General features: G+C 42.4%; 1 protein-coding gene across 2 annotated transcripts in view; it reads left to right on the top strand.

Annotated features, from left to right (window-relative positions):
- RNF8 (ring finger protein 8) overlaps window positions 1–24079 on the top strand; it is a 57049-nt gene that overhangs the window by 5811 nt on the left and 27159 nt on the right. For both annotated transcript variants that reach the window (XM_072833206.1, XM_072833207.1), the window contains exons 2-7: window positions 1157–1285; window positions 11770–12510; window positions 14772–14834; window positions 17648–17737; window positions 19592–19699; window positions 21859–22063. In XM_072833206.1, coding sequence (XP_072689307.1) covers window positions 1157–1285; window positions 11770–12510; window positions 14772–14834; window positions 17648–17737; window positions 19592–19699; window positions 21859–22063 — 1336 coding nt within the window. The remainder of the gene's footprint in view (window positions 1–1156; window positions 1286–11769; window positions 12511–14771; window positions 14835–17647; window positions 17738–19591; window positions 19700–21858; window positions 22064–24079) is intronic.

Raw genomic sequence — 24079 nt, 5'->3', positions numbered from 1 at the left:
AAATATGGACTCAGTGCAAAGACTTTTGATTGAATTACACTGGTTAAAGGTGTACCCAGATTATGTGGTATAATGTTTACTAGGCTTTCCTGGGAGTTTTGCCTTTGGCTACATCCTGTTTCAATCTTTTTATCTGTGTCTTAAATGAATGTACATAAGGCTTCATATCAATTTGTTGGATAAGTCGAAGCTGGAAGGGATATTGAGTATGTCTGATGGCAGATTAAAAATTCAGAAGGTCTTGACAAGTTCATGTGATAGGCTGAACTAACAAGATGAAATTTAACAGGAATCAATGTAAGGTCCTGCACTCGAATCCAAATTTACCAACTAGTCAAGTATAGGACAGAAGAGACATGACTTAGCATAGCAATTCTTGGAGGAGGGTTAGACCAAGAAATTTAATCATTCCTAAGCCTGAGGATACATTGGCAGCATGACAGATCTGCTATGAAAGCTAATGCAGTTTATATGCTCCAGTGATGATATCTAGAACTGGGAAAGTGATGCTTGCATTTGACTGTGTTATAAAAATTATTTTTTTAATGTGGCATCTAGGAATAAAAATAAACCAGGAGTCTCTTCACAGATCTATTAGGATAGCAAAGAGATGCAAACCCATGCCATGGGAGTTAGGTTTGAAGTAACTGGGAACATAGGGCTACGAAAAGAGAAGACTATGTAGACACTTTACAGCTGTCAAGCGGAAGGGGGATTGGAGATTTTCTCATGGTGTTCAGGGCAGAGCCAGGGCCAAAGGATGGAATTTATAGGGAGAAAGATGCCAAGTCAGGGCCATTGAAAAATTGGAAGGACTGCCTTGTATAAAGGCTGTAGTTCTTGGTAGTGTTTAAGACTAGTTGAAGAGGGTGTGTAGAAAGGATTTCTCCATCTTACGATGAAAGGTCAAGGTCCTCCCAGCTCTGACATTCCATAATTAACTTCATTCAGCTGTCTCCTTACCAGAACTTCTTGCCTTTTTCTACCTGGTGGCCCTCGTGATAGCTGAAGGAGATAGCTGCCAAGTTCTTTGGGTTTCACAAGAGGCTGGTTTCATAAGTCAAGACATGTGAATATTGCTGGTTGACAAGATTGTAAAGGACGTCCCTTTGCAGCAAAATGACCGATTATGTCTCTTACATTGTTGTCTTCCTAGGTGACTATAGGGCGAGGATTTGGTGTCACATACCAACTGGTATCAAAAATCTGCCCTCTGATGATTTCCCGAAACCACTGTGTTTTGAAGCAGAACGTCGAGGGCCAGTGGACAATTATGGATAACAAGGTACAGGAATACATAGATGCTTAATGACTTTTACTGAATTTTCGTTTAGTTTTAAGTTACTTTTTTGTGTGTGCATAATACAGAATACAAAATTGAGAGGTCCGAAAGTTATCCGCTCCTGTAGCCACCCAGTTGTCTTCCGCATAGACAATCATTTCTCTATGCTACCAGAGATTAGATTATGCCAAAATGATTTCTAATAACTTGAATGAAAGTTCATTACTTTGAAGAAACACCTGAAGTGGGGCAGTAGGTCCTGCTCCAGAAACTAGAGTAAGTTACTGGAGGAATTGGCCTTTGTGAGTCATAGATCCGAAGACCTGGGGAATCTGATGAATATTCTGGAATACACCTGTGGTTCAGAGGAGGAAGGAGTTGAGCTGACTGCACTTAGCTCCTTCCCTTCCCTATTCCTTTCCATCAGACTCCCACCCTCCTATTAATCCGTTTTACATATTTGTGTTTTGCGGAAGATTTCCTTCGAATAAAGGACTTTTCTACTTTAAACAAATTTGAAAATCACTGGTCTGGTGTGAATACTAAGGGAGGTGAAAAATAGTGTGTTTACATTAGCAATTAGGAAATACCTAAAGTACAGATATACAAGCACCTAGGGATACTATGAAAATAGAGACTGTGCACTGAGAAAAATTCCAATGTTGACAGCTAAGGCATTAGGAAGTAGGAAATGTCTTCAGACACCATCTTCCACTGCTCTGGTTGGAAGGCTTGTAAAGACATCTGTTAGAAGGAAGGGTAGTGAATGGTGTGAGACCAGTTCTGAGGTGTGTAGGGGTTACCCTCATACCACCAAGCAGTGCTTGGGACACCAGTGTCCTGCTATCACCTCAGTTCTGATAGCATCAGATTCCACAGGTTAACACGTACTCTTCTGACCAGCGGCTATAAATCGGAGGCTCTAAGGACACGTCCTTCCTTGGACTTCAGATGCTAGTCACAAGTCTAAACTGTTTACTTGTACTTCTAACCAGCTGAAACCAACCGGTTCTAGTGACCTCCTCCCCCCCTTTGGATTTGATTAATTAGCCAAACTGGCTCACAGAACTCAGGGAAACATTTGCTTCTGTACCGGTTTATTATGAAAGGATAGGATAAAGGATACAGATGAACATCCAGATGGAAGAGATGTGTAGGGCAAGGTATTCAGGAAAGAGCACAAAGCTTTCACATCCTGTCTGGGTGTCCCACTCAACACCTCCATGCATGCAGTCACCAACCCAGAAGCTCTCTGAACCCATCCTTTTGAGTTTTTATGGAGGCTCTCTTACATAGCATGATTGATGAAATCATTGGCCATTGGTGATCAATTCGGTGTCCAGCCCTTCTCTCCTCTCAGGAGGTTGAGGGCCCGGACTGAAAGTTTTCAATCCTCGAGTCACAGGGTTGGTTATCCTAGCAGTTAGACCCCATTCATAGGTGAACTGAGAGTTGCATCATCAACATAACAAAAGACACTTTTCTGTCTCACCACTTAGGAAATTCCAAAAGTTTTTAGAAGCTCTGTGCTAGAAAAAGAGATAAAGACCCAATATGTATTTCTTATTACACTTGGTATCCTGCAGGCAGGCTTAAAACTGCTGGATTTGGGTGCGTGGGTGGCTCAGTTGGTTAAGCATCTGCCTTTGGCTCAGGTTGTGATTCCAGGGTCCTGGGATGAAGTCCCATATCAGGGCTCCCTATTCTGTGGGGAGCCTGCTTCTCCCTCTCCCTCTGCCCTTCCTCTCCCCACCCCACCCCATTCTCTCTCTCTCTCTCTCTCAAATAAGGAAAATCTTAAAAAAAACAAAACAAAACAAAACATAATAACCTGCTAGATTAAGCTGTTGAGAACTACCTTCCTGATTAGGATTAAGTTGAGTTGGCACTGTGTGGAAGGAGAGGGTATAAGTGCTGAGTAAATTGTTGTGGCACTCTTGGCAAGGTATTATGAGCAGAATAGAGATTGGCACTGAAAAGGGAGCCTCAGAGATGATCAAGTTTAACCTCTTCTGGGAACAGATGGATCTGAGGCCCAGAGAGATAAATTGACTTGCCCGGGGCCTTCTAACTGAGTGGTTGAATAAGTGAATGAGCCAGGGCTCAAACATAAATAAGTCTCTACTATGTGCTATTGTCAAACACCAGTGAAGTAAGTATACTGATTTGCTTTATGCCCTGCTTTTGGAAAGTTCATATTATCCATCCTACACTTTGCTTTTACAAAACACCTACTTTGGTGCCTGTATTTGCTAGTGAAAAGAAATTGGAAGAGGATTTTCACTTGTACCAAAAAAGGGCAAAAATAGCATTTAACATTTGTTTTGCAGTGAGCTGTTATAGAGGCAGTGCGCAGCAGAGCATTGAGAGTGGCCCTGCTAAGGTCTTTCCCAGGGAACTGCACTCAACATCTCAGCATCAAGGTGCCATAGTTTTGAACTATGTCTGCGAGCATCTGTGCTTTAATAATCTCGATTTATTTTGTGCATCTGTTATCAAGTGATGTCCTGAGGTATCAGAAAAGCCTAAGAGAGGTTATGTTTTGGATCTGGGAACAATAAAAAAATATTTCCATATAAGTTAATGGTAATTGCTTCTTTGCTTTTACACCGTTGGCTTATGAAGAAAGGCTTCATGGGAACACTACTTTTGGACAGCAGGGGAAACCTGTACTGGTTGTATGATTTTAAAAAAAATTAATGATGCATATTTAAGTCATAGAGGCCAGCTTTTAAAGCCCCCTGCAATCGCTTATTTCAGACCACCTTAGAAAAAGATGTTTTCCTTATCAAAGTTGGCTGAGAAATGGGGTTGTGGTATTAGGTGAGTTCTGTGGTGCTTCTCTCCTTGATTATGTGCAGTTTGGATGTACTCCATGTATGGGATAGCAGATTTTGAGAAGTAGGGAAGCCACCCGCTGATTTTAGTGTTTCCTGAACATCAGCCTCAGGGTCACAGAGGCAGCCCGTGCCAGCCACAGATCAAGACTGTACTTCTGGGTTGCTGTCCAGGGTCTGCTGTGTACCTGTGTACCCTTTCTTCTAGGGTTGTTGTTACCACGAGACTCCTCTCTTAGGTCTCAGACCGATAATACAGAGGGAAGGTAGGCTCTTGATTCTTCCAAGTCTTTTCTGGTTTAAGCCTCTTAGCTCTAATTCCATTTGTGAGGTAACTGATTTTTAAGAGAAGCCGTGACTCAAATGTTTGATGTAGCAACTGTTCTTACAGGTAAAAGCACTCCTCCCGCCTTTTTCCCCCTCCTTAACAGATGTTCCTTTTCTTTGTGGCTTCTTTTCTGGCATGATGCCTTGGCAGCAGTCTGATGAAGGATTTGAATTTCAGGTGCAGGACATTATTGTTTTGGTCATATTTGAAGTCATTTGCCAAGTCTTTTTAAGAGGTAGAGATTTCTAATCATTCAAAACTCAGAACTACACTCTTTCTTCATTAAATGGTCTCTCTTATATGCTGGAATGGCCAGAAACTGAAAGCTTAAGTACAGATCCAAAAATTGCAACAAATGCAATTTTAGTTTTAAATTGACTTAAAGAAAGAAAAACCTTGGAGGACTGCTGACTCTGCACACAAATGTTGTAGTTGTGTACATTTCAGTTGAAAAGCTCTTCAGATAGCTCATCTTATGTATTGATGTCTAGCTCTTTCAGAAAATTGGTTGTTTTAGAGTCAGCCTAAAATGCCTTATTGGGTTTGCTTGTGTCAAGTCCTCGAGACTCAGGCATGTTGTTTGAACCTTTCTCATTCTTCTCCTCCTCTCATGTTGTTACTCGTCTGCTCCCTGGTGATTCCTGCCTTCATGCTTCTGTATGCTCTGGCATTTAATGTCTGTGATGAATCAGACTATCTATGAACAATCCTTGTTGCTTGGGACAGTTCAGCTTCTGGTCTTCCAGCAGCTAGAGCAGTGACTCTCAACCCCTTTTCCAGTTTTTGTGCTTACCTGGGGTTCTTTGAAAAAATACTGCTGGTATCACATTAAAATTAACCCCCATTCATCAAAAGACACCATTCAGAGAATGAAAGGCAAACTCAGGAGTGGAGATAATTGCCACACATAACCGATGAAGGACTTATGTTTGAATATGTACAGAACTCCAAATCAATAAGAAAAAGAAAGATAACCCAGTTTTGAAAATGGGCAAGAGCCAGGCACTTCACAAAAGATTATATCCAAATGTTCAGTATCCATGAGAAGTTGTTCAGCCTCTTTAGTGATCAGGGAAATGCAAATTAAAACCACAATGGGATACCACTACCTATCTGCCAGAGTGGCTAAAATTAAATATTGACAATGCCAGGCATTAGTAAGGATGGGGGCAAATAGTCTTTGGATAGAACTATAAATTGGCACAACCATTATAAAAAATTATTTGGCATTATTTATTAGTTACGAGGTATATATATATACACACCTCATGACAATATTTTCACTACCAAGGAAACAACCCAAGTGTTCATCAACAGTAGATACAGTCTTTTTTATAAAAAAAAGTTTTTTTAAATTTATTTATTCATGAGAAACAGAGAGAGAGAGGCAGAGACACAGGCAGAGGGAGAAGCAGGCTCCATGCAAGGAGCCTGATATGGGACTCAATCCCCGGTCTCCAGGATCACACCCTGGGCTGCAGGCGGCGCTAAATTGCTGTGCCACCGGGGCTGCCCTAGATACAGTTTTATAGTGAAACACTGTACTAGAATGAATGAATGAACTATATCCAACGGCATGGATAAATCTCACAAACAATATTGTGTGAAAGAAGACACAGAAGAATACTTGTTATATGATGTCATTTATATAATTGTCAAAACTAGTGTGTCATGTTAAGCCAGACTAGTAGTCCCTTTATGGAGGGGGAGGGGCTTAGTGACTAGAGGGAAGGGAGAGGGCGGGGTGTTCTGGGATGCTGAGAATGTGGAATTTTTTTTTAACCTTGTGGTAGTTACACTGAGATGTTCACTTTGTGATTATTCATCTAGTTGTACATTTATGATTTATGTACTTTTATGTTTGTATATTATATAATAAAGAATTTCTAATACCAAGTGCTGCTGAGCATGCAGAGTAGCTGGAACCCTTAACCACTGCAGATGAGAATACACAACGATACCACCACTTTGAAAAACAGTTTGGCAGAGTTTTTTTGTTTTGTTTTGTTTTTCAAGAAGAAACATTTATTTCTTATAGTTCAGGAGGTTGGCAGGCATCAAAATCAGTGATCAGCCAGGTTTGGTTTCTTTTCTTTTTTTTTTTTTAATTTATTTATTTATGATAGTCACACAGAGAGAGACAGAGAGAGAGGCAGAGACATAGGCAGAGGGAGAAGCAGGCTCCATGCACCGGGAGCCTGACGTGGGATTCGATCCTGGGTCTCCAGGATCGCGCCCTGGGCCAAAGGCAGGCGCTAAATCGCTGCGCCACCCAGGGATACCCAGGTTTGGTTTCTGATGAGAACTTATTCTTGGTTTGAAGATGGCTGTCTTTTTTTTTTTTTTTCTTTTTTTTCTCGAAGGGAGCTGGAGAGGGAGAGAGAGAATCTTCAGCAGGGTCCACACCCAACATGGAGCCCAACAGGGGCTCAGTCTCAAAACCCTGAGGTTATGATCTGAGCCAAAATCAAGAATCAGATGCTTAGCCAACTGTGCCACCCAGGGGCCCCAAAGATGACTGTCTTCTTGTTTCATTTTCACATGGCAGAGAGCAGAGAGTAGAAGCAAACTCTTTCGTTTCTTCTTTTTTTTCCCAGTCTGGCTGTTTCTTACAGTTAAACATACACTGCCTAGCATTCCTGTCACTGTTCCCCAAATTAATGAAAACTTATCTCACAGAACCCTATATGTGAATGTTTCTGGTGGCTTTACACATAATCACCAGAAACTAAAAAAATAAACTAGGGAATGGATAAACAAACTGATATGCCTGTATCCCGGAATGCTATTTAGCAATAAAAATACCAAACTGTTGTGTTTTTTTGTTTTTTAAAGGTTTTATTTATTTACTCATGAGAGACACAGAGAGAGAGGCAGAGACACAGGCACAGGGAGAAGCAGCTCCATGCAGGGAGCCCAATGTGTGGGACTCGATCCCGGGTCTCCAGGATCACGCCCTGGACTGAAGGCGGCGCTAAACCGCTGAGCCACCCGGGCTGCCCCCAAACTATTGTTAATGCAACAAAGTGGATAAGTCTTAAAGTTATTATGCTAACTGAAGGAAGCCAGGCTCAAACAGGTGCATTCTTGTGATTCCATTTATTTATTTAAAGAGTTTTATTTATTTATTCATGAGACACAGAGAGAGGTAGAGACATAGGCAGAGGGAGAAGCAGGCTCCTCACAGGGAGCCCGATGCAGGACTCCATCTCCAGATTGGAATCATGCCCTGAGCCAAAGGCAGACGCTCAACTACTGAGCCACCCAGGCGTCCTCTGTGTGATTCCATTTATACAACATTCTGGAAAAGGCAAACCTGAGTAGGGCAGAGAATGAGTAGTTGTCTGGGAATAAATGAAGGGTTGACTGTAAAGGGGCACTGTGTCTTGGTACAAATTACACACTTATATAAACCTGACTTTAAAAATCCTAGTCTCCATCTCAGACCAATAAATCCAGCCAGTGTTTCTTTTATAAACATTACCAGGTGATTTCACTGTATAATCAAGATTGAGGGATCCCTGGGTGGCGCAGCAGTTTGGCGCCTGCCTTTGGCCCAGGGCGCCATCCCGGAGACCCGGGATCGAGTCCCACATCGGGCTCCCGGTGCATGGAGCCTGCTTCTCCCTCTGCCTGTGTCTCTGCCTCTCTCTCTCTCTCACTCTGTGACTATCATAAATAAATAAAAATTTTAAAAAAATTTAAAAATATTAAAAAAAAAAAGATTGAGAACCACTGGGCTATATAAATCATTTGGTGAAGAGCAAGAAAACATTGCCTATTGGCTTTGGGTTTCCACTGGCCTCAACAACTGATTAAAAATGCTGGAAAGAGGGATCCCTGGGTGGCGCAGCGGTTTGGCGCCTGCCTTTGGCCCAGGGCGCAATCCTGGAGACCCGGGATCGAATCCCACATCGGGCTCCCGGTGCATGGAGCCTGCTTCTCCCTCTGCCTATGTCTCTGCCTCTCTCTCTCACTGTGTGCCTATCATAAATAAAAAAAAAAAAAAAAAGAAAGAAGAAAGAAAGAAAGAAAGAAAGAAAGAAAGAAAGAAAAGAAAGAAAGAAAGAAAGAAAGAAAAAAATGCTGGAAAGAGATTGACCATCAAGTAAAGTAATTGGTGTTTAAGTGGGTGCAGGTTATCCTTTTTTTAAATTTATTTATTCATGAGAGACATAGAGAGGCAGAGACACAGGCAGATGGAGGAGAAGCAGGCTCCATGCAAGGACTCAATCCTGGGAATTCGGGATCAGGCCCTGAGCCAGAGGCAGACCCTCAACCGCTGACCCACCCAGGCATCCCTCTCCTATCTTTTCCCCCCATTAATGGCTAAGAGTCACTGGGCAGGCTTTTCTTTGGTTATCACTTTGCCGTGCTCTCAGTGCTTAAAATGGGGATTGTGAAAACCAACATCAAGAAAGGCTTGAACACCGTTTGATTTATTTAAACCATTTCATTTTATTATTTTTTAAAAGATTTTATTTATTTATTTATGAGAGACACAGAGAGAGGCAGAGGGAGAAGCAGGCTCCATGCAGAGAGCCCGATGTGGGACTCGATCTCGGGTCTCCAGGATCACACCCTGGGCCGAAGGAGGCACTAAACCACTGAGCCACCCGGGCTGCCCTAAACTGTTTCATTTTAGGTCATATCCTGGGCAGTACTGGATTGTACTTATACAGTCATGGTATTTCCAGCCTTTACTACAGGCACCTTGTGAACAGACCTGATTCAGGGCAAAGTATACCACTAGATGTCACCAAGGAATGATGAATGGATAATCAGAGGGATCCAAGGGTAGAATGGGATGGGAACATTTTGAAGTTTATTTTCTGGATCTAAAGGGCTCTGAAAGAGGCAGGTTACTATAGAAGACCAATTGGAGGGTTTGTAGTATCTCTTGAAAGTTTACCCCAGCTTTTTAGGAGTTTCTTGTTTGCTCTAGACTTGGACTGCTTCTGTAACCTTCTTATTTAACTTTGTCTTTGAGATTTTTCTTAAATATCTATGCCATGGCAATAGGTGATTACTTTCCCTGAGACCTTTTTCCGGTGTCTAATCTATAATCTGCCATAGAACTGTTCTCAAAGAGAATCTTTTGGCCTTTTTATTTCTGCTAGTGTTGTTTCAGAAGTCAGCAGGACTGATCAGTCTTGTTATTTCTCATGCTGAATATGAATAGGAAAATTGGGAGAAGGTTAGCCAGATAAGCCAGGTTAGGCCCAAAGCAGTGAGTTAAAGCCAATCTTTATGTATCTATGTTCATTTTTCTCTCCCTTTCCCCAATCCCAACCAGGTAATATAAAACAAGAAACAAGGGTCTAGAGCTGAGATCCAGTCTCTATAGTCTTTATACTCCGTGCCTTGTGGTCAAGCCTCCATCCCCCATATTTGGGTTGACCAGATATCTTTTCTAGCTGTGAGGAAGTAGCTATAATTACTAACTTTAATGTAGTCTTAGTCCCAATTCAGTTGTTGTGACCTTCATCTCTGGCCTGTCTCCCAAATATAAGTTCTTAATATGAGTTAAAATGTCCACTTGTCTTCTTTTCTCCTCTTTTCTTTTTCTTTTTCTTTTTCTTTTTTTTTTAATATATTTTTTTTAATTTATTATTTATGATAGTCACAGAGAGAGAGGGAGAGAGAGAGGCAGAGACATAGGCAGAGGGAGAAGCAGGCTCCAAGCACCGGGAGCCTGATGTGGGATTCGATCCCGGGTCTCCAGGATCGCGCCCTGGGCCAAAGGCAGGCGCCAAACCGCTGTGCCACCCAGGGATCCCTCTTTTCTTTTTCCTCTCTCCCTCCCTTCTGAGTTTATTTAAGTCATCTCTACACCCAGCGTGGGGCTCAAACCCATGACCCCAAAATCATTAGTCGCATGCTTTTGTGACTGTGCCAGCCAGGCGTGTCCGCCCCTCCCCCACACTTGTCTCTTTAAACTTTAAATCCTGCATTTGTTTCACATCTGTTTTAGAACCTGCCATCTCCATTTAGCATCTCTTGAGATCTCTAGCCAGCTCTTCATGATAGTCCTTTACATTTATAGGTTGTGCTGTGTTATCCCACATTTACTTATGTGTGCCCTTGTGTTTTCCTTTCCATAGTCAGCTGCTAAAAGTTGTTTTCATATCTTCTACTTTTGTGCCCAGTGTATTTACCTTGCAAGATGCTGAGCATAGAATTGAAATGACTGTTGATAAGTCGATTGAGCCAGAACATAATAATAGTAGTGAACACTTATATAATGCTTACCATGTGCCAGGCACTTTTCTAAGTATATTACATATGTCGTCTCATTAAATCTACACAAACTCCATGAGGGAGAGACTATTATTATCCTCCATTTTATAGATGTGGTAACTGGGGCATGGAGAGGCTAAGAAAGTTACCTAGAGTCACACAGTTATTATATGATGAAGCCAGATTACAAGTCTAGGCAGTGTGACTCCAGCATCCATGCTCTTAACCCCTACACTGTGGTTAATTTAAATCACTAAAGTAAATATTTTTCAAGCATTTATTTTATGTGAGTCACTGTGCTTAGTGTTTTACATGTATTATTTCATTCATTCCTCACAGAGCAGTATGAGTTGGGAACTGTTACTATCCCTATTTTGCAGACACAACTGAGACACGGAGTTTAAGTAAATTGCTGAAGGCCAGGCAACTAATGAACCCAAGGTGGTGCATTTGGGCTATGAACTCAAGTCTGTCTGAGCCAGAGCTCCAGTTCTTAACCATGAGGCTGTGTTCCCCACTGGACCTCTGGTGCTATTAATTGGGTTAGATCCTACCTGCAGTTTGACCCCAGTATGAGGTACTGATACACTCTTTTTAGGTTTATGTGTACTGAGAAGTGCTTTGCTCACTTACCAATGTGTTCAGGAGCCACATTCAGAGACAGTGCTTGTGTGACTTTCCTAGCTAAGCCTATCTTTTGAACCTCATTATTAGATGCTGCTTCCTTCGCTAATAGCCATTTTTCCAGTCTTGGGCCATTGCCCCCAGTTTAGGTCAATAGGAGCTATTCAATTGCAGTTTATTTTAATGCTGCTGCATTTGAGTAATTCATCTGCTAGTAATAAGGTGATTCCTGCCTGTTTTACCAGCAGTTTTCTGTGGAGGCATGAATGTGAAATGTAGGTAAAAAGCCAGCACTATTTGAAGAATGATATTTCTAAGGGTGATGGTTTATGAACTTTTCCTATTTTTTCTCAAGGGTTTTCCGTCTGAAAAGGCAGAAGGTTTTGCAGCAGCAGGAGACAAATTCCGTTAAGAGGAAAATCATGAAGCTTATTTTGTCTTTCTTTCCCTTTCTCCAGAGTCTGAATGGTGTTTGGCTGAACAGAGAACGTCTAGAACCTTTAAAGGTCTATTCTATCCATAAAGGAGACCACATCCAGCTCGGGGTACCTCTAGAGAATAAGGAGAATGCGGAGTATGAGTATGAAGTTACTGAAGAAGACTGGGAGAGGATGTATCCTTGTCTTGCTCCAAAGAATGATCAGATTATAGGAAAAAATAGGGGTTTGAGAACTAAAAGGAAATTCAGTTTGGATGAATTGGAGGGTCCTGGAGCTGAAGGCCCCTCACATTTGAAATCCAAAATAAGTAAAGTGTCTTACAAACCTGGTCAGCCGGTGAAATCTCATGGAAAAGGTGAGGTGGCCAGTCAGCCTTCTGAATATTTGGATCCTAAGTTGACATCTCTTGAGCTAAGTGAGAAGGCCACAGATGCTCATGTTTACCCTTCCTCCACAAAAGTCGTAGCGCTTCATCATAAGAAGCAGAAAGCCTCAAGTCCTTCAGCATCTCAGAGCAGCTTAGAGCTGTTCAAGGTGACTATGTCCAGGATTCTGAAGCTGAAAACACAAATGCAGGAAAAACAGGTAGCTGTCCTGAATGTGAAAAGGCAGACCCAAAAAGGGAACTCAAAGAAAATTGTGAAAATGGAGAAGGAACTGCAGGACTTACAGTCCCAGCTGTGTGCAGAGCAGGCCCAGCAGCAGGCCAGAGTGGAACAGCTAGAGAAGACTTTCCAAGAAGAGGAGCAGCATCTCCAGGTACCACACATGAGAGAAGGACACCAATGCTCCTCAGGGGTGGGTGGGCCCTTGGTGAGCCTATGGCCACAGCTCACTGTTTCTGTGTTAGAAACTACATGCTGAGTGCTAGGGACAGGAGATGGAATGAGGACAAAGGACTTTGAGGTGGGAGAAGGGGATAGAGTACAGGGTTAAGGCTTTAGCATGATGATCAAGAGCCAGGGTTTGGGTGCCATGATGCGTAAGGTGACTGTTAGAGCCAGCCAGGATATAACTCAGGATATAAAGCTGAGACACGTGAGAACTGAAGCAGATTCAGAGAGAGGTTGGATGAAGGTCAGGATGCCACAGAATCATAGTACATTCCAGTTAAACCAATAGTGATCCTTGCCTTTCTTTTCTGTGTCAAAGCCAAACCACTTAGCCCAAGGCAGCAGTGGGTCAGATGGTAACCCTTGTACCTGCCCTTGTACCTGGCCCTTGTACCTGGCCACTAGCTCTGATAGTTAACTCTGTAGCTAACTTAGAAGTGGGAGTCTAGAAAGGCAGAAAATGTTTTTTTGTTTCTATCCTGAGCATCCAGTGCGGGAGGGGAAGGTATACTGTGACTCTGTTGTTGAGTTGAGTGGTAAGCCACCTTCCCCAGTGCGTTGAGGGGGAAGGTAGAATAATGATTGTCTTAGCTGTGTCAGGGTAAGACCAAATGTGTCCCCATCCCTGAGTCATTTACCTAGATGACAAGCTCTTGCACAAAGCTTCTAGGCTAGAGCTGATCTTGGTCCCTGCTCAAAATGTCAGTTCCCATCTGGCAAGAAGCACACGTTTTACTCCTACCTACTTGCTCAGGTAATACTGAATGTCAAGAATTCCCCATTGTTGACTTAGAAATAAAAAGGACCAATCAGGATTGAAGTGAATAAGCTTTTCTGTTTTGTTTACTTTGCTCAGGGCAAGGAACAACCAGTAGTGTTGGCTTATTTCTGAACAATTTATAAATTTCATTCTAATCTCTGCTACCCCCTTGAACTGGTAGCATTAGTAAAGGCCATGGATTAAATAGGTCTTTCTAAGGGTATACACTGTTTGCTTATGTCATACCTTTTTGCTTCGCTTGCCAGCCTGGACTAGTTCTTGAAGCTAATAGAGGGAGGTTCATCTTTACATATTTAGTGTATGACACGCTCCCCAGAGCAGAACCCTCTTTAAAGGCTAATGTGTCCAGGAACAAGAGTTACTATTAATTAAAGTTTGTGGCTGCTTTGGGCATGCTTCAGGATATAGCTGTAAAATCTTTTCTATATTAAAATGGTAAAGAAAAGCAGAAATTCTCTTGGGGTATTTGAGGGTCATATATATATATAGCTCATGGTGAAATGTATCTAGTTCTTTGTTTATGAGCTGCTTTTCCCTCTGCCACCAAGCCCTAAGGATTTATTCTACTCCTACTACTTGTTCAGAAGCTCATTTAACTGTTGCTTCTTCACACAGATTTTTTTTTTCTTTTCTTTAGTACCTACTGTTGTCTGGTGTACTATACTTGGGAGTTTAGGTGGTTATAAAGATACTTAATAAATGGTTTTTGCTATTAAGAAATCAATCTTGTTGAAAAGACAAGATGTATTATACACATAAAATAATCAGAATAGTTTTAAGTGAATATATTTAAATTAGAGGATAATTTCCAGTTAGCATATTAAATGGGTAGGTAATTCTTAAAGAGGAAGGGCCCAGAATGCCTTATAGAAGGTGCTGGACATAGTGTAGTGGTGATGTGGAAGGCATCCACATCAAAGGGGTGGTTGGAGGAAACAGAGCGTAAGTTCCAGCAAGGAGAATAAGTGATAGAGAATCACACTAAGAGATGAGGCGGCCAGAATCTAGGGAAGTAATGTGATGGAAATTATGAGTGTCAACGTAGTGGGTTATATCTGAGTTTAGGTTTTTGATGGCTTAGAAGCTCTCAGTTTACATCTCTCTGGCAGTCATGGTGTTAGCCAGTGAAGGAGACTTGGAGTATTAGCCCAGGGTTCTTTCCAGAACAACCTGAGTGGTAGCTTGACGGTGACAGCCCCAGGGTGTCCAGTGCCTGAGTAGTTCACTCTGCTCAAATCCCTTACTGCCAACAACTTGAAGTAAAACAGGAGGTTTTCCACCCGCCCCCTGCCCTCTGTTGTTTGTAGATGCTTACAGAAGACAGTCTGCTCTGCCTATTGCTAGATTTTGTTTCTCTTCTGCCCCTCCCTGCAGGGAAACTTTCTATGTTGTTTTTGGCTTTGCAGGGTTTGGAGAAGGATCAAGGAGAAGAGGACCTGAAGCAACAGCTGGCCCAGGCGCTGCAGGAGGTAACTTCTCTCTTGCCGCTGTACAGAGATTGTAGTGGGCTGGGTCTTCACATGGCCACTGGCTGCCTCTTCTGCTTAGCACACACCTCTGCGGCATCTCCAGTCTGCAAACAGCAGCTGCTCACACCATCAGGTCAGAGATTTGGCCTCACAGACATGCCAGACCTCAGCATGAAAACTTACATCTTCATCTGAGCAGGCATTGCTCTAGTGAAGATGGGACGAAGCCTGTAGCAATTAGGAAGCTGTCTGGGGAAGTGGCTGCACTTCTAGAAAGGTGAGGGCAGCAGAGGGGAATTTTAAGCTCTGACTTGGCCACCAGGACCTGCAAGGGCCTTTATTACCTTACTGTCCCTGAGCTGAAGCCATCCAGAAACCATTCAGGAATGTTCCAATTAAGTGTTTTAGGTCAGGTTGAGAATGCAGTTTAACAGTCAGCAAACATAGTGATTCACTGAAGGGCAAAGCTCACAGGTATAAGATGCCCCTCAAAGATGGCCTGCCGTTTATTTCATGTAACTTGACTATCAGCTGATTATTTTTCACAAGCTGTTTTGCATCTTTGAAGCCTGCTCTGTCTTCTGTCCTTTATATGTTCATGATCAGTAGTTTGATGCAAGTTTTGTCAGGGAGTTAGTGGGATGGTTTAAATCTCCTTGAGAAGAGTGAGTAATTGCATTAGAATTTATCCTTCTGTTCTTTTATTGCATATCTACCTCCCAACCTTCTCAGAGTGCTAACAGCCCCATATTATTGTAAGCTCAGAGAGGGATGCCTACTTTGATTTCCCTAAGGGGTACACAAATAGCCTTGAAAAGAATTGGGTGAAAATTAATTCAATCTTTTTGGAATTTTATTTTCTAAGCTTGTTTATTTTCTAGGGTGGGAAGCTAGGCATAATCCTTGTTTAGAGCATTATTAAATTGTATTGAGATACTGTTTTGAAATTGACTGGAAAAGAGTAAGATTCTGCTACTTGGAAATCCCTGGGGATCACAGAGTACCTTGTACCCACAGCCCCTTAACCCACCCCTGAGAGGCAGGAAAACATTTAGCATGAGGTACTTGGCCAGTCTCTGTTCATTAGTCTAAAAATGTGATACTTTTAGGTCATGGTTATAATAACATGCCTAGGGGACATAATCACTCTCTCAACCGAAACAATGGTGGTTTTTCGGTCCACTCTGTTGTTCCCTCTGTAGCAATTCTTTTTTATTTTCTAGGCAATTACAAAAACTTGCATTTACATAAAGCTTTAAAAACTTTTCCAGATGCTTTCTTATCTGTTATTTCATTTCTTAACACTGATGTAGGAGGGGCACCTGTTTTCCCATTTTTATAGATGAGTAAGCTAGGCACATACATCTAATCAGTAGTCAAGATGAATGCCTTCTGATATAGCTGCTTTTTTGGGGGGGGGGGGAGACCCACATTTTATTTTATTTATTTTTTTAAGATTTTATTTCTTTATTCATAGACACAGGGAGAGGGAGAAGCAGGCTCCATGCAGGGAGCCCGATGTGGGACTTGATCCCAGGTCTCCAGGATCACACCCCAGGCTGCAGGCGGCACCAAACTGCTGCGCCACCAGGGCTGCCCAGTGATTTATTATTTTTTATTTTTTAAAGATTTTATTTATTTATTCATGAGAGATAGAGAGAGAGAGAGAGGCAGAGACACAGGCAGAGGGAGAAGCAGGCTCTGTGCAGGGAGCCCGATGTGGGACTCGATCCCCAGACTCCAGGATCACGCCTCGGCTGAAGGCGGCGCTAAACCGCTGAGCCCCCCAGGCTGCCCGAGACCCACATTTTAAAATTCGTTTTCCGGGGATCCCTGGTGGCGCAGCGGTTTGGCGCCTGCCTTTGGCCCAGGGAGCGATCCTGGAGACCCGGGATCGAATCCCACGTCGGGCTCCCGGGGCATGGAGCCTGCTTCTCCTTCTGCCTGTGTCTCTGACTGTCTCTCTCTCTCTCTCTCTCTCTCTCTCTCTCTGTGACTATCATAAATAATAAATAAAATTTAAAAAAAAAAAAAAATAAAAAAATAAAATTCGTTTTCTTGGGTAATATCTTTTCAGAAATACTTACCTTTACTCCACCTTCTTTAAGAAAGGATTTGAGGTGAGAAAGTGTAAGCTATACTTAAAACAACGGTGCTCAGAAATTTTTATAGAAGTAGAATCTCTTGACATTCAGTGTAGGCAGTTAGTCACAATGATTGAGCTGTTAGCTCTTGGGTGTGTCTACTTCCAGAAGACATAGGCAGGGTTCAGGCAGCACTGCCTTACAAGCACGTAGTATGTGATTTATAGAATAAATAGGTTGAAGGTCTTTTTTATTTCAACGAAAATGATTATCTAGAAATCCCATTTCTCCCTGATTATTTCTTAAAAGCCATGCCCAGTACTGGGTAGCCTCACATTTACTTACCAGCTCTTGAGCATTGGTTCCCAGAATCACTTGAGAGTGGCTTTTTAAAAATCCACATTCCTGGGCCCCCAGCCAAACCTACAGAATCAGACTCTCTGGAAGGCAATGTAAGTTCTTCAGTTGATTTGGATGGCAGTTGAGGTTGGGTTATTTCCAGAGGGATTAGTGGATTTGATGACCTCCCTTTTTAGCTGCCCCATTCCCTGAAAAAAAAAAAAAAAAAACCAGCAGGTAAGTGTTCTGAAGGAACAAAGACATTCTTGAAATGCCAATCCATTGATTCCTTGAACCAAAGCCACTGATGGAGGGAGCAGCTAGTGTATGGCTAAAAGGAAAGATGCAGTATAAGCTCATCTTGAATATGTATCTGCTGTGTTTCTGCAGCATCGGGCTCTAATGGAAGAGCTAAATCGCAGCAAGAAGGACTTTGAAGCAATCATTCAAGCCAAGAACAAAGAATTGGAACAGACCAAGGTACTAGAAAGAAGATGAAGGTTTAGAATTTGGTTAGTACATGCAACTCAGCATTTTCAACAGTGCAAGGGTTGCTATGGTGAATGAAGAGAGAGATTATGGTGGTTCCCTGCCTCGGGGGAAATAATCTGTAAAATTATTCAGGCCTATTGAAGGGTCTGCCTCTAAGACAACATTCTTTTCTTTCCCTCATTTAGAAGCGAAGTGTTGGGAATGAGACTCTCACCCTGCAGTCTAGTCCTTTGGTTGTGGTAGATATTCCTTCAGAGTGTTTCACTGACACGGGCTAAGGAGTGATACAGTCAAAAAACCGTTCGTTCTGATGCATGTGGGTAATTATTCCCCACATCAAATCACTGGAATGCTTAAATTGGGAGTTATAGACTTAGGTGCCCACCAGGGTAGACTGGTAGTAGAAGTGAGTGAAGTGACCTGGGTACAAGATCGGAGTAGGGAGCTGTGAAGACAGAGGCACACTAGCAAGGGGCGCTCTCTGCCCCCTTTCCTGCTCCCACCACCAAGAGGCAGCTCTTCTTTCCTGGAGCCAGCTGTTGCCATCCAGAAATGCAGGCCCACTGTTGTCAGATCTTCTGACTTTTCCACGGAAGATGGAAATCCAAATGTTTATGTGAACTATTTCAGTTTTCAAATATTAGCAACAAATTCAAGGGATTGTGGTTTTTTGTTTTTGTTTTTGTTTTGTTTTGTTTTGTTTTAAATACCATCAGGACCAAACTAAACAAATCTGCCAGCCACATGCAGTCCACAGGCCATCAGTTTGGAACCTTTGACATGAAACCAGTACCTGAGGCTGACTACATCTCTCAGCCTACCCTTCCCTATCCAGACAGGCCTGGAGCAGAATACAGAAAGGAGATTCAACTTTCATTTGGTTTGAGATCTTTATCTTTTGTTTAAATCACATAGTACCTTCTTTCTTAATTCCCAGAAAACCACCACATCTTTTTAAACCTAGCAATTTTTAAGTTTTCAGGGAACTTGACTTTAGTTAAAATGGGTCCAGACCTCTTTGCTGCCCAAAGCAGTGTACAGTCTTTACTTTGATTAGAAGAGATAAAAAAAAGATGAAAAATTAATCAGCCCCTCAGATATATCCTAAATGGCCTTTCCTTTCCCTTCAGGGGCTTCTGACACTTTTGGTCTGGGGATGAGGTGCTAAATTAGAAGCAAGAGAAAACACCTAGCATCCCCACCCCCAAAAGTGTGTCCACAAGTGGTCTGACCTCTTGGGGAAAGGAAAGGGAAATTGGACTGCAGACCTACAGGAGGAGGAGGTGGCAAGCATCATACAGCTTAGATCCCAATCAGCCCCCTGCCTCCAGGGAGTATAAATAACATCCTTATTTTGCAGAAGAGGCAGCTGCAAGGAATACAGGGGGCCTTATAAATTAATTCAGGCTTCCTGCCTCTATGGAGTGTTTTTCATGTCTGCTTTCATGTCCAGTGAGTTCTTGGTTGCTTGAGATGATTTTATATCACCTCTAAACTGCCATTGGTTATAGGATACATAAAGCCTCATTCTGGTCTTGGGTGGTTGGTGTGCTGAGTATGCTACCTTCAGTTTTTCTCATTTGGTTCTGGGAAAGGAGACAGAACCTGTGGTGCAAATGCAGAAGAAGTGGAGAGAGGAAAGAAAGGAAGACAGTGCCCTGTATCAGAAAGCAGTTCTGAGAAGCCATAACCCTTAGGGAAAGAGTTTTAGTATCATGTTGCTGTGCCAGGTTGAATTTTTTATTTAGAGTCCTGAATATTATTCCAAACAATTGCTCCCTGTCCTGTTTTGCATTCTCGTCGGTTCCCCCAAATGACAGGTGGGGTTGTGTGTCTTTTCAGGAAGAGAAGGAGAAGATGCAAGCCCAGAAGGAGGAAGTCCTTAGCCACGTGAATGATGTGCTAGAGAATGAGCTCCAGTGTATTATTTGCTCAGAATACTTCATTGAGGTAATTATAAGCAGTGGCTCATGCCTTTTTGTTCTCTCTACCGCACGGAGCCTCAGCTACACAGGTTCTGCCCTAGGGAAACATTCTGAAGCGATTTTTATTCTAGGAATCTGTTGTAGTTACTTGACTTCAAAGTGACCTCGAGAGATGGCCATATCTCATTTGTTTTTGTAGTTTTCTTCACCTTCACTGATCTTTTTCTCATTTTGCGTGATGTTGAGTGTTTATTTGGTACAATCACTATTTTTAGCTGCAGTAAAGCCTGTATTTCTTTGGTGTTGGGAGAAAACAGGGCCACATGGTATTAGATTTTTGAAGTATCGGTGTAAAGCTACTCTATAAAGCTTTTCTTTCTTTACTCTGAATGGACACAGTGCTGAGAGTAGGCAGCTCGTGCAGCCTGTGACGGGGTGGTAAATGTCACTGATGTGTGGTCACTTTGGGACTTCAGCAGCCAGGTGGAACATATTTCAGGGACTCTGAGGCTCCCTATGAAAACAAAACCTCTTCTAGGTTACCATTTGTCATCATGTCATATTTTTCCTTAGGACTTTATTTTTCACAAATTCTACCATTTGTGACCAGTTCATCATACGCCATTCATCTGAAACTCAAGTTAAATGACAGTGCTTTTCAGACTTCTTTAAAAAGGAAAATGCATGCACGCACTCTGTCCTCCTTTCTGGTAGTCTCTAGGGAGGTTGAGTGTATTAGCCTCCCGAGAAATCCCTCCTGGGCAGATCTGTTTCTTTTGCTGTGGATCCAAATTGACACCATTTCCCCCATTGTTTCTAGTTATTTAATTCCCTACTTTGTAGAAACTCAGTCTGGCTTTGACAGGGCTCTGCTGGAGGAAGGCCAGGGAAGGGGGGTTCAGAAAGGTGATCAGTTAGCCCACCCAGAGCATCTCTACCGATGTAGAAGAGACAACCTGACCCATGCTTTGTTTACAGCAGACTGTCTGACCTTTTCCATGATCACCTTGTAAAGTCAGTATCGGAAAGAAGTTTTATTTTAATCAGGTTTTTAGTCATGTTTGTGAGGATTTATCTCACATAGTTAACAAAATAACTCCTAGTTGACTTTCTGTGCTCAACTTGGCATTTGAAAAATGCATAATTTCTGTTATTTTCCACTGCTATCCTTAAAAGCAGGAATGAAGACTTTTGAGCCTCAGAAAAACTTGTATTTTAGGAGATGTACATAAACAACAGTAATAAAGAGCATGGTTTTTATATTTTTAGAAGCAGATAGGGCAGGGTGCCTGGGTGGCTCAGTTGGTTAAATGTCTGACTCTTGTTCTGGCTCAAGTCATGCTCTTAAGATCAGGGGATCAAGCCCTGTGCTGGGTGCAGAGTCTGCTTCAGATTCTCTCTTCTTCTCCTTCCCTCCCTCTCACTTACTCACTCTCAAGTAAATAAATAAAATATTTTTTTAAAAAAAAGGATCTTGTTTAAAAGAAAAGTGGAAAGGACCCTGGCAGAAATCTGACCATTGGAGTTACTTAGAGGAGTTACTCAGATTTAGACTCCCTTCCGCTTTCCCTCTTCTCACAAGTGTATTTACTTGATTCAGTCACTGTCAGTGAACCCATTACATTTTTCCCATTTTTTCAGTTTCTTTTTTCCCAGCCTTTTTAGTTGTCTTTTAACATGTATTCTACTTTTTAAGTTTCTTTGAGTACAGATGATGCTTTCTACCATTCTATATACTGAATATTCAGAATGTGCTCCCCAGCGTCTATTAAAATTGAAGTTCTGGTTCACCATTAGCAGGCTATACATTTGTTTTCCATGAAAAAATTGGTAATGTATTTGTACCAAACATTCATACACTTACAAATCATACTTGTGTCCAGTGACATTTGTTTGCAAGGTAGCTAATCTGGCATTGGCAGTGTCATCTGAGTTGGTGGAACAAGACAGACAAATCAGCCTACATCTATGAACTTACCTTTGAGAAAGAAAATGAATCATCTAACTTAAAATTTCCTATCCCCAAGAACAATTTTAATACCATCTGTAAGCTTTCTAGATGGGATTAGAGTTAAATTTCCATTTGGCCTTGGCAGTGAACTCCTGTCCTAGCTTTGAGGTCACAACTGTGCTGGGAAAGTAAGTATGATAGTTCTGATATGTGTGTTCACATTCCCATTGTAGGCTGTCACCTTGAACTGTGCCCACAGTTTCTGCTCCTACTGTATCAATGAATGGATGAAGCGGAAGGTAGAATGCCCCATTTGTCGGAAGGACATCAAGTCCAAAACCCACTCCCTGGTTCTGGACAATTGCATTAATAAGATGGTAGATAATCTGAGCTCAGAAGTGAAAGACCGACGAATTGTCCTCATTAGGGAACGAAAAGGTGAGTGGGTATGAACAAGGTGAGTCCCCTCAACAGAAGACTGACAAACTTAAGATTTTTTTTCGTTGGGGAAGAGTCAGATGAATGATTCTTAAGCTAAAGAAGAGGAGTAAGAAATGGGAAAAGTAAAGAGAGTTAAAGGTAATGAACATGTGAGAAAGAATTGAGAGAGAATGGATTTGCATATTTGAACATGCAGGGAAGGGAGAGACTTATAAAGTGTGTATGTACCTTGGGTTTGGATGTGGGTAGAAAACACAAGGTCACACAGTTTGTTAGACTGACCACTAGATGGTGCTGTTGTGCAAAACAGTTTAGTTGCTCTCCAGGTGTTGGCAAAAACCTTGGGCTGGGTACACAATCAGTTATCAATAAGAGATGAACAAGTCAGAGATTGACAAATTGGAAAATACTTGATGAGAACACATATAAAAGTTTTATAGGAAGTCATAGCTTAATTACACAAATTGGACATAATGTTAAACGAGAGAGCTAAATCTAATCTTTGGGGATCCTGATATGTTTACCAATTAGTCTGCTGGTTGAGGAGAATTTGGATGAAGAGATTGGGGAATGTGTGGGTGTATTCCCCTAATAAATCATGTTTCTATGGTGAATATCCACTTATTCAACCAAGTGATCTCATCACCCTTGGATCTTGCTGTGTAGAGGGTTGCAGAGCCACCGCCTCCCCCACCTCCCTGCCCCCAGACTTGAATGTCCTTGTGGCAAAAGATGTGTCCTGGGGCAAGGCACAAATAAAGTAATGGCTAGGAGGAAGGATTGGTTATTAGCCAGGGATGAGAATGCACAGAAGCAGGGTAGATCTGATTATAATGCTCAGTCCCAAATAGTTGAGTACAGCACTACCTCCTGGGAAAGCATCAAAGCCAAAGTGCTATGATGTCAGTTGGCTACACATAAATGCCAAACAGAGAAGATGTTCAGCCCAGAAGCTCACTGCCCTTACAGGTGCTTCCCACTGCCTGACCATTGGTAGCCCATATTTGTATGTGGCTTTGAATGTACCTTTCTCTAAGTCTAGAGAAACTGAAGGCCTAAAAGCCACACTGCTAGTAGTAGATCTTCTGTCCACTGCTTCCTAGCCCTTCAATGGATGTCAGCTACTTTGAGTGGGACGAGGAATGTGATGCTAATGTGCAAGCGCTGTAGTGTGAAACTGGCCCTCGGCTAGTCAGCCAGAGCAGAAGTAGCAACCCTGTTGCAGAGCCAGGGGAAACAGGTGCTAAGCAAGAAGTGTGCTTGAACCTGTTCTACTTCTACCAAAATGTTTTTCACTTTTCTGACAGCTGTTGCTTATAGATTTTGTGGCCAGTTTGAACCCTCCCAGATCTTTTACCTCTCAGGAGTCCCTTGATTCTGGCAGAGTCCCATTGCTCTTCCTCTCACTTCTCACTCCATCAGCATTTATAGAAATGCTCCACACAGGGATGAAGAGATACATAAGGCACTATTTCAACTCCCACAGCTCTCAGTCTGTGGAGAAGGGAAAAAGGCAAGTAGATAGTGTGACAAGTTCCACACCAGGATCTTAGGACACTGTAGAAGAGCAGACAGTCAGTTTGGCCTGGGCAGGCAGAGGTACGGTAGGTAGGAAGCTTCATGGAAGAAGCGTCATTCAAACTGAGTCTTAAAGGTTCCCAGGGGTGGAGCTTTCCAAGTAGAGGCTTTAGCACAAACAAAGCACAGAGGCATGAGAAGCAGTGATGTGTTCATAGCAGTGGCCCATACATGACAAAATGTCTGCGTGGTGCCAGAGCAGCGTGAAGATAGCCACAGCTTAGGAATTGTTAGCTGAGGTGTCATGAATGCCTTCTGAGAGGAGCAGTGACTTGGGGCCCGATTTAACCAAGGCCACCGTTTGAGCTGGAGTGTGCTGGGTCTCTGTCTCCTTTGGACACCCATGTACTTTCTTCACCCAGCCCACTGACTGGGTTTCTTCTCCTATGTGCAAGCATGGTAGATGGCTTTGTGCAGCACTGGAAAAGGAAGCAG

This window comes from Canis lupus, chromosome 7, assembly GCF_048164855.1.
Source record: "Canis lupus baileyi chromosome 7, mCanLup2.hap1, whole genome shotgun sequence".
In the NCBI taxonomy this organism is placed as follows: Eukaryota; Metazoa; Chordata; class Mammalia; order Carnivora; family Canidae; genus Canis; species Canis lupus.
The sequence above is the reverse complement of the archived record's forward strand: the minus strand, read 5'-3'. Positions and strand labels throughout refer to the sequence as shown.